General features: G+C 44.5%; 1 protein-coding gene across 10 annotated transcripts in view; it reads right to left on the bottom strand.

Annotated features, from left to right (window-relative positions):
- Positions 1–15,351, bottom strand: part of DAB1 (DAB adaptor protein 1) — a 412,298-nt gene that overhangs the window by 17,119 nt on the left and 379,828 nt on the right. For all 10 annotated transcript variants that reach the window (XM_061184153.1, XM_061184148.1, XM_061184157.1 and 7 more), the window contains 3 exons: positions 13,251–13,313; positions 10,846–10,954; positions 2,837–3,385 (listed from right to left, as the gene is read on the bottom strand). In XM_061184153.1, coding sequence (XP_061040136.1) covers positions 2,837–3,385; positions 10,846–10,954; positions 13,251–13,313 — 721 coding nt within the window. The remainder of the gene's footprint in view (positions 1–2,836; positions 3,386–10,845; positions 10,955–13,250; positions 13,314–15,351) is intronic.

Genomic DNA, 15,351 nt, shown 5'->3' with positions numbered 1-15,351 from the left:
AATATGCCATTAGAAACTACTTTCCTTTCAATAATTTCTTTTTCTTTTCAATAATTTCTAAATTGGCAGTGAAAATACCCAGCACTGGCTCAGCCCCAAAGGAGTGGTGGGGGGGGGGGGAGGCGTGGCTTGATTTAGTAGCTGAATTTCAAAAGCCATTGACAAGGCCTCCCTGCCATTACATCCCAGAATTTACAAAATCTGGCTGCTTATCAGACAGTGAGTGATTATAAAACTTGGTGAGTTGCTTTTGCCTTGATGAACCTCTCTTTAGAATGATGCTATTTATTGCGTGCCAGCAAGCTAGACACGGTGCTAGGCACTTTGCATTCATTATGCTCTCTAATATAAAACCTGCAAGGTGCTATTGTACCTATTGTCTTTTTCTGATGAAGAAACTGCGGCTCAGAGAGGTGAAGTGCCTTTCTTAGAGTTAACACAACTATGAAGCAGGAGCTCTGGGATTTAACACAAATGTGACAGTGTTCAGTCCACTGTGCTTTTCTATTTCTATTTGAGGTGTACTTTTGGTTCCTCTCCACTCAAAACATTCGAAAGGTGATGCTGATGGATAAGAGGATATAAAGATAGGTTGCACTCATTTTCTTTAAAATAAAACATTGTTTCTTTTTTCTTAATTTAAAAGGAAGTCTGTTTTGTTTCATGAGATGCCTATAGAACAAACCAGTTACAGAGAGTTTAAATGAGGTAAGCTTTATGAAAACACCTTGATATGCGGTAGATGCTTAATAATTATGAGTGTAATTGGATTCTGAACTGTGTTTGACATGGTTTCTTGCTTACTAAAGGCTGAGAACCCTGACAGAGCTGCCGATTCTGAGAGATATACTGCTCATACATACTTATTGGATGGAATCAGTGGGAGGCAAAACTCGAAGTTTATTTATGCAAGTGTCTTAACCTTTAGAAGGTTTTGTAGAATACCTCTCTACCCTAAAACTGTGGTTCTCAATCTAGGACAATTTCACTCCCAAGGGACATTTGGCACTATCTAGAATCATTTTTGGTCATCATGGCTAGGGGAAGAGGATGTGTGCTACCGGGCATCTAGTGGCTAGAGACCAGGGATGCTGCTAAACATCCTAAAATCCACAGGACAGCCGCCCACAGCAAAAAATTATCTGGCCCAAAATCTCAATAGTGCAAAGTCCCGCTCTGACACACGAGAGTAACTGAGTAGCCTTTGTTTTGTCCCTTCATCCTCTACAATCGTTCCAAAACGCCGCCCATGTGCCAGACACCACACAACCATCGTGAGAAGTGTAGCAACACGAGGATGATTAAGACATATTCCCTGTCCTCAAAAAACTTAAACTTCCCTCTTTTATATATATAGCTGGCACACAAGCCCCTTGAAAGAGAGACATGTGTCTTCAAAAGATGCTTGCTTTTTATGCATGGCTGTCATTTCTTTAGCATTTCATTTTTTATTCATGATTCTTCATTGAAATCCTGTGAGCTGGAGTGAATAGAGATGCCCCCACCATGTAGATCATATGGCCTGAGAGGAAGTAGGTTGTTTACACCCATGGAAGAGGTTCATTTTCAGAACAGCATCCCAAACCTTGCTGAAGTGACATTATCTGATTGTGTTAACATGAGATTTTTTTTTGACAATTCACGGTACTGGCTAAGCAGTAATCCATACCATCTGTGACAGTAATGAAAACGCCAACCTCACTGTTCCATGAGCCTTTTCCTTCCCCTTATCAACTGTCAAGGCACAACTATGGATCACCAGACACCTTCCCCGGATGGTGTCAACCAGGCATTGGTGTGCCCAAGTACATCTGGATTCTGACTGGCTGCACAGTGCTGGTTTTCCAGGTGCTGGCAATAGAAAAGGGAGCTGGGATAGAATCACTGAATGCCAGAACTAGGACAAGGCACAGAGCTATTGAAGCTAGCTCACTTATTTTACCCAAGACACAGCTGAGGTTAAGAGAAGTCACACACTTGCCCAAAGACACAGTTTGGGGTGGAGAAGGCAGGATTAGAACCTCGGTCCAAGACTGCGCAAACCCACTCAGTATGCCATAACAGTGATGATAAAAATACTTCCAACTCTGGGAGGGACATAATGTTTTAGTACATGTACCACTGGGTCCTTTTTATGACCCTTAGCCTAAGATAGATGAGGAAATTGAGGCTCAAAGAAGTAAAATGACTTGCCCATCGACACAAAACTAGTAAGTAATCAAGCCACTCCCTGGATTCCCAGTGCAGAGCTTTCTGACTACCTGAAGCTTTGAGCAAATTCTGGCTGCCACTCTACCAGTTGTAGGAGGCCTTATGGCTGCTCTATCTCTGGTCTGTGTTTTCTCCTGATCTTAATTTTCTAATTTTTTATACTTGTCCCTAACATTTTTTAAATGCACATACACCACTCATTTTTAGTTCAATAAGCCATACCCAAATCTATGTGTCAGAGTTGGGATATACATAAATGAATAAATGAATGTGCAAGGGAACAAAAACTTAAGAGCCAGAGTAACATGCTAGATAAATAATAGGCTTGTATTCAATTCCACCCTTTTGTCTATTTTCTTTGTCTTTGAATCTCACTTTCATTATCTGTCAAACAGGTCTAACAAAACTTGCCATTAGCATTGTTAGGAGTATAGAAATAATAAATATAAAGCACATGGAGAAGGTGCGTATAACTGGCACCTAATAATGGGAGGCTACTGTTATTAGTAGTAGTCATATAAACAAAGAGAGGCCTGTTGAATGCAACTGAGGTGATTTCTCTGACACCAGAAACAAGGCATCAATTGCTCTCTGGGGGTTTATGCCTTCAAAGAAGGGCACTCACGTGAGTTGGTCGATGGTGTAGTAGAAGTCACAGGCGTCAAATTCAACTGGGAGATGTCAAAGTCATCACAGTCGTCTGTATCCTGTGCCACTCCGACTTTGTTGAAGTAACTGGAGAAGGCCTCTGAGGTGCAGGTGAGGGAGGGCTGGTCGGGTTTGCGGGAGGGCACGGGTGGAGGCTGGGCCATCTGGAAATCCTTAAACATTTCTTTCCCCATTTTCTGCCTGGGCTTGTCGGTCTGTGGACTTGACCTGGCGGAGTCACTCGTGGCTGGGACGGTTGCAAGGGGGGTGAGGGGACCTTGGAACATGGCAGCTGGCAAAGGCATAACAGTTTGTGTGGGCATGAAGGCGGCTGGCGGAAACTGCCCGGCCACGGTGGGCCAGGGCTGCTGAGTGGCAGGGAAGAGACCCGGCTGGCCCCATGCGATGGGCTGAGCCCCTGGCATCACCTGAGCGACTGGTGGCTGAGCACCCATGGCGATCTGCTGTTGGACAAGGGGCTGCTGGCCCCAGAAGGATGGGAGGACGGCGCCCATTGCAACATAACCTGCAAGGGTTAAAAAGAAGAGTCAGGCGCCTTGGGAAAAAATCATTCAGGGAGTCAAGTGATGGGCAGAAAGGGACCAAGCAACTGTTGAGTGTCAGGCTGTGTGCTAGGATGCAAAGGTGAGTAAGACAGAAGTCCCTGCTCTCCTGTAGTCTGTCTTCTAGAGCCCTGGTCAGGGAAAACCGCTCTGAGGAGATGACTTGTAAGCAGAGACTAGAATACAGTGAGGGGGACACCAGGCAGAGATCTGGGGAGTAACGATAATATTGCTATAGTTCCTAAAGTTCTTATAGTCTTATAATTCTTAGAGGTTTCTGACATCACACAACCTCAGGAACCAGTGTGTCTCAGAGGAAAAGACAGAGCGCTGGAAACCAGAAACATCTGGGTTTGAATCTTGCCTCCCCTTCTTACTAGACTTAGGGCATTCCCAAATGCTTCAGCTCTCTAAGAGTCAAGCTCTTTGTTGTAAAGCCAGGTTATAACATCTTCCTTCTCAGCATCAAAGCGGTGTGCAAAATGATTAAGAATCAAAATATTGGAGTTTTAGAGGCCAAGGTTAAAATTCAGACTGCCACTTCCTATCTATGGAATTTGGGGAGAGCCTCAGAAGCTCCCTAAGCCTCTCCTTATCTGTAAAATGGGCAGAAAATACCTTCTGCCTCACTGGGTTAATTCAAAGATTTAATTTAGAGATTAAAAAAAATGTAAGTTAGCATCTACTCAGGACCACCTCATACAGTGGCATAGGTTGGGCACTGCAAAACTCCAGGGGGTGTACTCACATATGTCACCATAATTTTTTGCTATATTATTCCTTTCAGGTGAGATCTAGTCATTTTAAAAGGAGTACAAGTGATACTCTGTACCATAATAATAGAAACAATAATAATTTCCACTTATTAAATGCTTACAATGTGCTAGGTACAGTATTAGGTGCTTCACATCTTTACAAAATCCCTGCAGGGTTGGTATCGTTATCTCCATTTGAGGGATAAGGAGATTGGTGCTCAGAGAAGAAAAGTACCTCATTCAGATTCACACAGCCGAGACAAGCTGGGATCAGGATCTGAACTGAGGTCATCTGTCCCCAAAGCCAGCATTCTTTCCACTGCCCCACACTGCCTCACCCAGATGGCCAAGACTGACTTCTGATCTTAGCACAGTCCGTAAAGCTGGTCTAGCCATGTAACGTTTCAGCTCACTGTGGGCCTGGAGGAGACTCCCATGTCCTTCCAGGGGTCCCCACCCTTTTCAGGGTGCAATCAAGCCCAGGAGACAGACGACCAGTCCAGGCAGAGTAGAGGGCCTCTCAAAATATGCATTTTTATGGCTATCGGAAGGAATTTGCAGGTACAGAGCAGTGAGACCAGGAAAAGAAGAGGGTGGTTGCACGGTATCCCAGCAACTTCCAAATGGAAGACTGGCAGGCACGGGGGCACTGGGCATGTCCTGGGTTGTGTCAGTGACCCTGGTGAGCCCAGAGAAATCACATGTGGTCTACCTCACTCATGCTCTAGCCTCAGATCTACCTGCCCTTCAACTGATTCATAAGGGATGGAGCCAACTTTCAAAGCCAGTCCATTTCCTTCCAAGGTCAGAGGAGGCTCCAGTAGTGGGGTAGAGACAGACACAGGGGCTTCCTGATGATCAATCTAATAGTGTTAAATACTTTTATGGAATGAGGCAGGAGTGGCAACAAAACAGACAATATCCTTATCAGATCACCTTGGTCCTAGTGCGCGGAAATGAGAGGGGTGAAGAGGCACTGGTGCTGACATTTAAACTTGCAACTTGCTTACATTGTCTATCATAATAATGCAGTGACTTGAACCTACCAACAGACTAAGAATTTTGCAACATTGTTTTACTTATTTTCTGATTGACTTTGAGGGGGTTCAGTGGTTCTCGGTGGGAGTGCTACTGCCTCCTAGGGCATGATTAGGAAATTTCTGGGGTGTGTTTTGGTTGTCATGGTAATTTTGCGGCCGGACAGTACTGGCATTTAAGGCGCCAACAGCATTGACACTAGACCTTCTATAATGTGGGAGATAACGTGCACGACAAAGAAATGTCAGCATTCTGTTTGTGATTATTTGAGTATAGACTGGACTTTTTTAATGAATATTTTATTTTATTATTTATTTATTTTTTGGGGGGTGGGGGGTGCCGCAACCCCGTGGCTTGCAGGATTTTAGTTCCCCAACCGGGGATTGAACCCAGGCTACAGCACCAAAAGTGCCGAGTCCTAACCACTGGACTGCCAGGGACTAGATTGGACTTTGAATCACATGGAAAATCAAAGTTTCTTTGCACAGTTTTAATGCACTTCATTTTCCAGGAATGTAAGAACTGTGTATATTTGAGGGAAGACTATATTTCGTTTTGTTTGGAATATTGTCAAGAGTTGTTCACCAACTTGGAAAATCGTGGTCCCTGATCATGGTGTTGGAGGAAGCATGATACTCCTGTACTGGTTGGTCTGAACCTGTGGTGATTCTAGTTATAGGTACACACACCTGACCACTTGGTATGTTTTCTAGTGTAGTTTTACCTGGGTATTTCCTTACCGCAATACACTATCTTGTTATTAAAAATTAGTTTCCTTTATTTCTTCTTTATATTACAGCTAGGACATTATATTGATTTTTGAAAAACCAAGTAGGTAGGTTATATTCTCTCTGAGTTTCATTTCAAAATATTAAAGGAGACATCACAAATTCTTGTTATAAAAAGGGGGCACTGGGTCTGACAGGGTGAAGACCTGCCCATGGATCTTTCCATCACACCAACCCTGATGCCCATTTTGGTAAATGGATGGAAGGCTTCAGCCTCCAGCCAGACTATTTTTTTGCTTGGCTTCCATCCCACCCTCCTTACTGCCACCAGACGACTGTTCTAAAATGCAAATACAGTTGACCCTTGAACGACGCGTGGGTTAGGGGCGCTCACCTGCACACCGTGGAAATTCTGCATATAACTCATAGTCGGCCCTCCATATACCTGGTTCTGCATCCACGGAATCAACCAACCACAGACCATATATAGTACTACTGCAGTATTGCTTGGAAAACATCCATGTATAAGTGGACCCGTGCAGTTCAGGCCCGTGTTGTTCAAAGGTCAGCTGTACAGTGCTTCATTACCTTGAGTATGATGCCCAGAGGCCTTAGCTTGACTTTGGAGCTTTTGGGGTCAGTTCCTTTCCAGTTCCTCACCCCCATTTTCCGTTTGCTCTCCCACTGGCACCCTTCCCTGCAGCAGCTGCAAACAACCCAACCTGCTCTCTCATCTCTGTTGGTCCATCTGCCTGGAAAGCCATCCCTAATTCTTTTTCACATGGCTGCCCCTCCTTTGCTCTTTGAGACTTGGTTCAGCATCACCTCTGCCCTCTAGACTCAGCTGGTTCTCCTCTGGGTGTGCAAAGTCCCCCATGTTCATCTCCATTGTGGCACTTGTCACACTGCGTTGGAATTGCCCAGTGATTCTGTCTTCCCTCATGAGACTGGAAAGCTCCTGCTACGAGGAACCTTGTATTTCTTTCTCCCTCCCCCATCTGTGTCTAGCACAATTTTGGGCACACATCCACTGTCCCATAAATGCTGGAGGCTGGAGAAAGGCTCTAAGTAGAGGTGAATGAGTCACAGTGGAATAAATGCCTTCACTGCATTTTTCTAAGTATCCAATTAAACTCCAGCATCCGTAAGTGCTATGATCTCTGATGATTCAGTCTACTGCTGGTGGCAGGCTTTTCCCCCCCCCATCTTTTTTTTTTTCCTTTTTTCCACAAGGAGCCAACAGATGGGCTGTGCACACTTTTCTGGAGAGAGCTATTAGCATGTCTCCCTGGCTTCATGCCATCTGCTTCAGAACAAAGTACAATATTCAAAAGAAAAAAAAAGGCAACAAGGGTAATTGGGTATCATGTTTGGGAACCTGCAGGTCTCACTTGCTCTTCCTGGGTGGGTGGGATCCCTGCAGTGGGGGCTTTCCCCAGACCTGTGAGCGAAGGCTCTCGGGCCACGTGGCACTGTGCCTCCCTGAAGGGACATCTCAGTGGCAGGGCTGCAGTAGCACTGGACATGGGAAACCACTGCACGGCTGCCACTGCAGCCACTTAACAGCTTAGTAACTGTTTACTGGTTAACATTCAACAGTGGAGGGAGGGGGTGCCAAGGAGCATCTGTTTATGCCCTGAAGTTCAGATCAATCATAAATCTCCTCGCTGTGCAGTGAAAGGAACCACCTGCATTACTGCCTTGCAGTTAGATTTTTAAAAGTGTTGAAAATTGCAATTTACAACCAGATGCTGGCACCTGGGGATACCCTCATAATTTAAAAAAAAAAAAAAAAGCAGACTAAAATGGAAGAAAATGGTGAAAACTAAAGGACTCCTCCAACATATATATAGAACTTACATGGTACCTCTTATCTACATTATGTCATTTGATTCATTTGTTCAAAAATGGCCCTCCTGGGTGCCAAGCACTGTTTGTCTTTGGAGATGCAGTGAAGAACAAGACAGTAAAAAAAAAAATCCTCGCCCTAGTGGAGCTCACATTTTTTGTGAAGTTGATCCTTGCAACAAGCCTCTGGGGTAGCTGTTATCAGTATCTCTTTAATCTGCATACAAGGAACCTACAGCTTCAGGAGGGGAAGGTTTGATGTAGCTACACAGCAAGGGGTGGGTAGCAGAGCCAGGGTCCCCAGTGAGTGGGGCGGAGAACTTTTTCCGGAGTGCTTACTTATGTAAACACTGTCAGGCACTGTTTTAAATGTTTTATACTACATGTATTAACTCAGGAACAGCTCTATGAGGTGGAATTATCATCCCCATTTTACAGATAAGTTCCCTGAGGCTCCAAAGCGATATAGCTGAGTGTCACACAGCTGGTTAGTGGCAGGGTCTGTACTCATACAGAGCACATTCTCCAAGCCCTTCAGGCCAGCTCTGCCATGTGCAGTCAGGAAGTCAAAGACCTAAACTTTATTTCATGCATTTTTTAAGAAAACATCCCAAGAAGGCAAAGGAAAAAAAATATAGGTAAGAAGAAGACATATTTTCTTCTACTTTAGACGTCAGAGTAATAATAATAACAGCATTTTCCACATCGAGCATTTACAACGTGCCAGCATTTTTCAGAGGCACTTGACTTTATTTTCTCATTTAATTCTCATGATATTGTTGCAAGGTAAGTATTATTTTAAATTCAGTTATAAAAATGAAGAAACTCTGACTCTGACAGGTTAAGTAATTTGCCCAGGAGCCCAAAGCTTATAAATAAATGGCTGAGCCAGGGTTCAAACCCAGTCTATTAATTGTGCTGCACAGCCCAGGTCATTTCCCATCTCCCGGTCACTGGCTGGGCAATTAGGGACAGGAGGCGGAGATTCAACGGCTGCAGTGATTTTTAAGGCCAGTTACGGAGGAAGAAGGCAGACAGTTTAACACCAACTGAAGCCCAGTTTTGTGTCTCAGCATAGCCGAAGTAGAGTAAGAGTAGCAAAAATATGCTAACTGAAATTAATTTTAGACTTACTTTCTAAAAATTAAAATCTTGGAGGTAACCGTTTTTGTTTTTTTTTTTTTAGCAGCTGAAAAAACAGAATCTGAATGTGCAGAAGTGGTTTATCCACCGTTTGCAACAAAGCTGGTCAAGTACAAGACCGCAAAATCCAGGCCTTCAAAGCTCTGGCTGGGGAGAGGGCCCAGAGCAGTGCAGGCAGCTTCTCAGGCATTTTAGTCAAATGTTAGGGCCGGAATTGCATCCAGCCCCTCTGACTCACAGAGAAGGGGATGGGGGAGGGGCCGGGCCATTTCTCCACCTGGAGTACTCTTGATCCTGAAGCCTTCCTGGCTCACATCACACATTTGCTTAAGCACCTCCTCCTGACCACAGCCTCCATTCACACCTGCCCTGCTCCACATTTCCTTCTGTCCATACCACTGATCATTTTCTAGGATTATGTTAAGCTACTTATTTTTACGTTGTTGTCCATCTCCCCAATAGAAAGTAAGCTCTCTGTAGCCAGGGGTCTGTGTCTTTGGTATTCACTGACACACCCCAGACACCTAGAATAGGACCTGGCCCATAGTGAGTACTGAGTGAATATTTGAGGAATGAACATGCCCAAAAATGAGTAAGTTTGGTGCCATCAAATAGTGGGGACAAAGCATGGTTATTTTGGATACAAGGCTGATGGCACAGGAAGGTGGTACATTTCTGAAAAACTGTTATTCTTATTTAAAATGACAGATTCAATAACACTATTCCCAAGGACATTTTAACACCCATTTTAGGTAGAGAAAACTAGTCACTGCCACTGTTCCATTTTAGGGGTGGGTAAAACAGATTTGATTGGAGAGCTTAGCAATTAAAGACATTTCTAGCCTACCTATAGATTCTCAACTGTAAGTCAGACCCAGTGGCTATCAACCTCTGTTGCTTCTAGAAGTTCATAATGATCCTTCGGCTCATACTACTTTGGAACAGAGTATGAATTTTTAATTTCACTTTGAATAACAGCAAGGTTTATATTTGGTGGCAAGAATTTGTTTCTAATGCTATGTAATTAAAAGTAATTATTTATAGAAGAATGCAAGAAATTTGTATTCTGAAATATTCGAACTCTGTCATTTACATAAATAAAGTAGAAAAAGAAAGATAAAGCCACAGATTTCAAATATGTAGTTAAAGAAAAAAAGTCTTTAAGGATGTTTTTGCCTTAAAGACTTTGCTTTTTGCCATGTATGCAAAAAGCAGAACTAATACCACCTTTGGCCATGTCCAGGTAGAGTGGGCCAGCTACACGGAGTGCCTGATGCCATGGAAACAAGATGCCTCAGACCCCACCAATTTGCACCTGCAACACTGTTCCTATATATATTTTTACCCTGTTGTAAAAGTATATATTATATATATATATTTTAAAGAATATTTGGAATATAGAACAAACGCTCTTTAAATCACTAAGAGCCCCATTACGGTTCACTGTTAGCGGTTTGTTCTGTCTACTAGGTGTTTCCCTTTGCATGGGGAACCTCCCTTCCTTTAAGCCTCCACCAATAAGGCAGATCTCTTCTATCAAGCAGATCTCTAGAGGTCTGCAGAGCACGGACTCACCCCTCCCCCACCTTCCCTCCATCTGGCTGAACTGGACAGTACAAACCAGGGTTTGCACTGATTTGCATGGTTGTGTGTGCACCAAGCTCCCCAAAGCTATACACCTGGAATCTTGACCTTTCAGGTGCCAGACATGAGTGATTTCCAGCCTGCAGCATCCCAGAGCTTTGTGAACATACCACCCCCCCCGCCCATGGCAGCTTCTCAATGTCACCTGAAGAGTCACAAGGAGAGAATGGTGGTCCCACAGGTGTCTGGCATAAGCTGGCAGTGGTTCAGTCAACCCTTTCTCTTTCTTGGTGGGTGGAGGCAGAAGGAAGGTGGAAGAGGACTTACCTGAGGGTACAGCAGCAGTGCCGAAAGGTACAGAACTAAACATGTCTGCACTCGCCGGAAGTGTCTGAGATGAAGACGGGATAAAGGCATCACCTGGAGTTGCAGGAGTCTGTCAGACAGAGAAGGGCAGGGGTGCATGAGGCTCCTGGGAGACCTGGCTCAGTGCTAATCTGGACGAGAAGCAGCAGGCACAGGAATTAAGCGGGGCAGTGCTACAGAAGCAAGCCCTGGTCCGGGCCACTTACTGTGGCAGGCAGACCATGAGCTGGTTATAAAGACTATAAAATGGGAAAAACAATACCCATCTCTAGAGCTGCTGAGAAGCTTAAATGAGATCATGCATTTCAATCACTTAGTATCTACCAGACAGAGGCACATAGTAGGTGCTCAGCAAATGCTGGCCAGTATCACGACTATTTAGTTCGAGCTCCTACCCTTTGAGGGTGTTTTTGGGCCCTCAAATTATCCCATGATATCTTTCACCCTTCAGAAATGGTCAATTCAAAGTGACATACACTCACTCAGGACCTACTGCCTGCCCATCTCAAGGCTGTCACTTAATACATGGCCAATAAACAGATGTTGACTAAATAAACAAATAAAGATTAGCAATAGAATAGAGACCCTTGGGTCCTGGTGCCTCCCAGAATCCTGCCTGAACCTTCACTTGCAAAAAGAAGCACATGTTCTCAAGAAGATGATAAAAAAAAAAACGATGCTTGAGCAGCTACAAACTCTAAAGCCTGGCCCATGCTGGAATTCCAGAAAGGCCTGCCACATGGACTGCTGGGTAAGGTGAGGCTACTGAGATAAAAACATGGGTGCTAGTTTTTTCAAAGGTCCACACCCATTTATAGAAGCCTTTTGCCTATAGAGTATGCCTATTCGATGCCATAATATGCTTATTTTTTTCCCCTTGGAATAGATTGGAGCAAGCAATTAATCCTGAAACCATGGCAATTAGACAAGGCCATTTTTAGACTAGCAGCTTGCAGGAGGCATGGCATTGTTCTGAGGATTATTAAATACCCATTTGGACAGTACTTGGGTTCAGCGCCAGAAACACAGCCATGAGCTGCTGCGTTAAGCCCTTTAAAACACAATCAATGTCATTCTCTTTCTTCTGGTGTGACCTTGGGTGAGTCACATGCCCTCTCTGGAACTCAGTTTGCTCATCTGTAAAACGAAGAGGCTAAGGTTAGACAATCTCTCCAGACCTTTCTAGCTCCATGGCCCCATGGTTCAGACATGCAGCTGTTCCCCCTGGGATGGAGGAGAGAAAGACTCTCTAGACTGTCCAGCTTCCCTGGAGACAGGAGCTGCTGTCCCCTCCTTCACAGCTGCTCTGGGCACCAGGCGTTCGGAGCAGAGCAGCTGTGCCTAGATTCCCTGGCTGCAGCTGTGGGCAGCAGGCTCTCGTGCCATCTGTCCTCAGTGGTGAGGTTACAGCCTTTTCTCCGTGAGGTGCAGCTAGCCAGTGAACCATAGCACCATCCCTGGGTTTGTGCAACTGCGCGGTGCCCGCAGGAGCCGCCCCCTCCCAGCAGCTTCAGCTGGTGCAGCTGTGGCTGCCTGCTCTCCGCCCACCTCCGGGGAGTGGGCAGGGGAGGAGCTGGAAGGGCCAGCTTGGCATTTTTCTCTGCAGTGGCTGCAGGGTTGCCTCTGAATGCCTCCAGTTCTCAAAGCACTGGGATTCTATTTTGCTTCGGTTTTCATTCTTTTTTTTTTCCTTTTCATTTTCAAGTGAGGGCTCCCTGCAATCTCTACCCCAGTGCAAGCAATGACTGAGATACCGTGGCTGAAACTAGAGCTGGGAATCCAAAGCTTCATGAGCTCAGCGAAGCCAGCAGGCAGGTGGGAAGGGAGGAGGAAATGAAGAGAAGATGGAGAGGGGAAGAAAAGAAGGAAACGAGAGAGGAGAGGGCAGAAAGGGCCGTGGGGAGAAGATGCTTCCTTTACTGGGCTGACCACCTGGCTTCCTTTACTGTGTGGGTTCTGGGTAGGAGATAACAAATGCCTCATCGGGTCTGCTGTCCTGTGGAGTTTCTTGCCCATATTCCCAGCTAGACAATGTGCTCCTTGCAGGCGGGGACCACATCCCGTTCCTGTCTCTCTCCACTGCCCAGCATAACAGCAAGAACCCCAGTGATAGCCTGTAATTGCTGATGCATGGTCTCATTTATTTCTCAAAACAGAGCATGTATCATAATTCCTTTTTTAAAAAAAATAGCAGAGGAAATTGAGGTTTAGAATTGCTAGTAAATTTGCCCAAATCGCACAGCTTGAAAGAGCCCAAGTTGAAATCCACCAGTAGCCTCTTTTACCCAAAGCCCATATTTTTGTCACCATGCGACTGAAGAAGGAAAGGAAAGAGATGCAGGGCTCTGAGGGAAGTGCATACTTACGGGGGGAGAGGTTATATCAGGAGGGGTGGACATGTCCCCAAAAAGTTCTAACTGGGTCACAGCCTGAAAAGAAAAAAAAGATAATGATGTAATCACAAGGGGAACTGATGCTGTAGGCATTGCTTTAAAAAAATATGATTTGAGGACACACGTTTCTCTTTTTTATCATGACTATATAAACAATAAACCCAGATGGTCATTATGATACCTCTTGATCCCAAAGACAACATCTCGGATGTAGCCAGAATCAATTATTGCTTCATCGTGTCCGGTTGTTTATCTGGGCTTAGTCAAGCAGATCTGGGTTTAGCCACCTTGCATAAGCAATAATAATACCACTTTTACATATTTACCATCCGATGCCAACACTGTTTCTCTTCTCCAGGAGACAAAGGCAAGACACAATCTCACCATTTGCTTTTTTTTCATGAGTGTATCCACATGTACAAAATGCCTTTCATGTATCAAGTATAGCAAGTCACCACTTCATGGCCACTTCTCAGTAAATGCTCCCAATAATACTGACCCTGAGAGGTATGAATCCTCATCCCCATTTTTACAAATGAATAAATTGAGTCTCATAGAGGTCACCTCAAGGTCACCCGGGCCATGACTTGAATTTTCTGCATATAGAGCAGGCAGTCAAATGACAGTCCCCAAAAGAATCCATCTTTAAGATAAAAAATGTAGTTGGAGGAGAAGAAAACATATCATTTAATACCAGGAAGGGCATCAAAAACAGCCCAATATATATACACTATTAATCATTCCGAGGGGCTCCATCACTGTAGACACTGTATCAGCTATATTCCCATCCATCATACGACAGTGTCTTGAGCGAGGCCAGCCAGAGCAGTGGGAGAAGCCCTTTAAGACACACTTAGAAATTAATCTGCATACCCTTCCAGCTTCAGAGTCTGCAGGGAGTCTGTGGTCGGCAATCAAATGGCCTGACTTAAAGTATATAATCATGTGTCTTGTGCAAATCTGCCCACTGCAAAAAAAATACTTTCTGCTCATCTTTGGATTCTAAGTGATAGTTTCTAATTGGGGGAACCTAAAAACACCACCCAATTGAAAGGACAGGGAGAGTCTGCCTGTCTGCCAGGCAGGATCCCTGCCCTCAAAATCTGTTCTAACCAGGCAAGGCAGGATCTCCACGATTCACACAAAGAAAGGAACATTCTCCGTTACTGACAAATGCGTGAGCTCTGGGCCCAGGAGGAGTCCCATCCCCAGGGATGGATTTGAGTTCTCCCACTGCCAACCTCTGCAATTCCTCGTGGCCACTTTTCCCTCATCTGGACATTGGAGATAATGTCCAGATAATACCTCCTTTGCAGATTTATTGACAATATTACTAGCAGGATTTTGAAGTTTGGGCAAGCCTGGTGAAAAAGGCACAAAAGATTCTTTTTGCTGAAAGTCAAGCAGCTTAGCCTGGTTAACTCACTTTCAACTCTTCCCCTTAAGCTTTCAGATTGAATGAACGGTGCGTGGCACACAATAGGGCCCTATACATATTCACTTCCCTCTCAGCTACATAATACGTTTTTTGTTTCGTACACGTTGGACTGTGAGGTGTTAGGCACTGTACTGGGTGCTCGGAACATAATAATGAGAAATGACAAGTCCCAGCCTGCAGGGAGCTTACAGTCTGGTGGGGACGATCCATAGATATAGACTGTAAAACTTGCTTGTCTTCGGGAAGGCTTCTTTAGCATGTGAACAATAGTTTATATTATTTGGTGAAATGATGCCAATCCTTAGGCTCTCTCCCAAACCCACAAAAGGCGTAATTCTATTTAATCCATTCAAGGGAAGCTTCTGGGCTTCCTGATCCTTGGAACTCAATGCTTTGCAAATGGCCCACGACTATTTTCAGTGGTAGGAAAATATTAAAATGAAGTTAATAATTAAGTCGCACAATTTACATTTCAAATGTGTTGAACTCGTGGCACACTTTCACTAACATCATAAATATAATTTATTGGCTAATTTTCTCCTTAAACACAACTTTTAAAATAACCTTCATTCTTGAGCTACAGACTTTCCTCCTGCCAGATGACTTCCACTCAAGGATTAAACGAGAAAAAAACAC

Source organism: Eubalaena glacialis, chromosome 3 (genome assembly GCF_028564815.1).
Source record: "Eubalaena glacialis isolate mEubGla1 chromosome 3, mEubGla1.1.hap2.+ XY, whole genome shotgun sequence".
NCBI classification, from domain to species: Eukaryota; Metazoa; Chordata; class Mammalia; order Artiodactyla; family Balaenidae; genus Eubalaena; species Eubalaena glacialis.
Note: the sequence above shows the minus strand (reverse complement) of the source record. Positions and strands in the feature narration are given on the sequence as shown.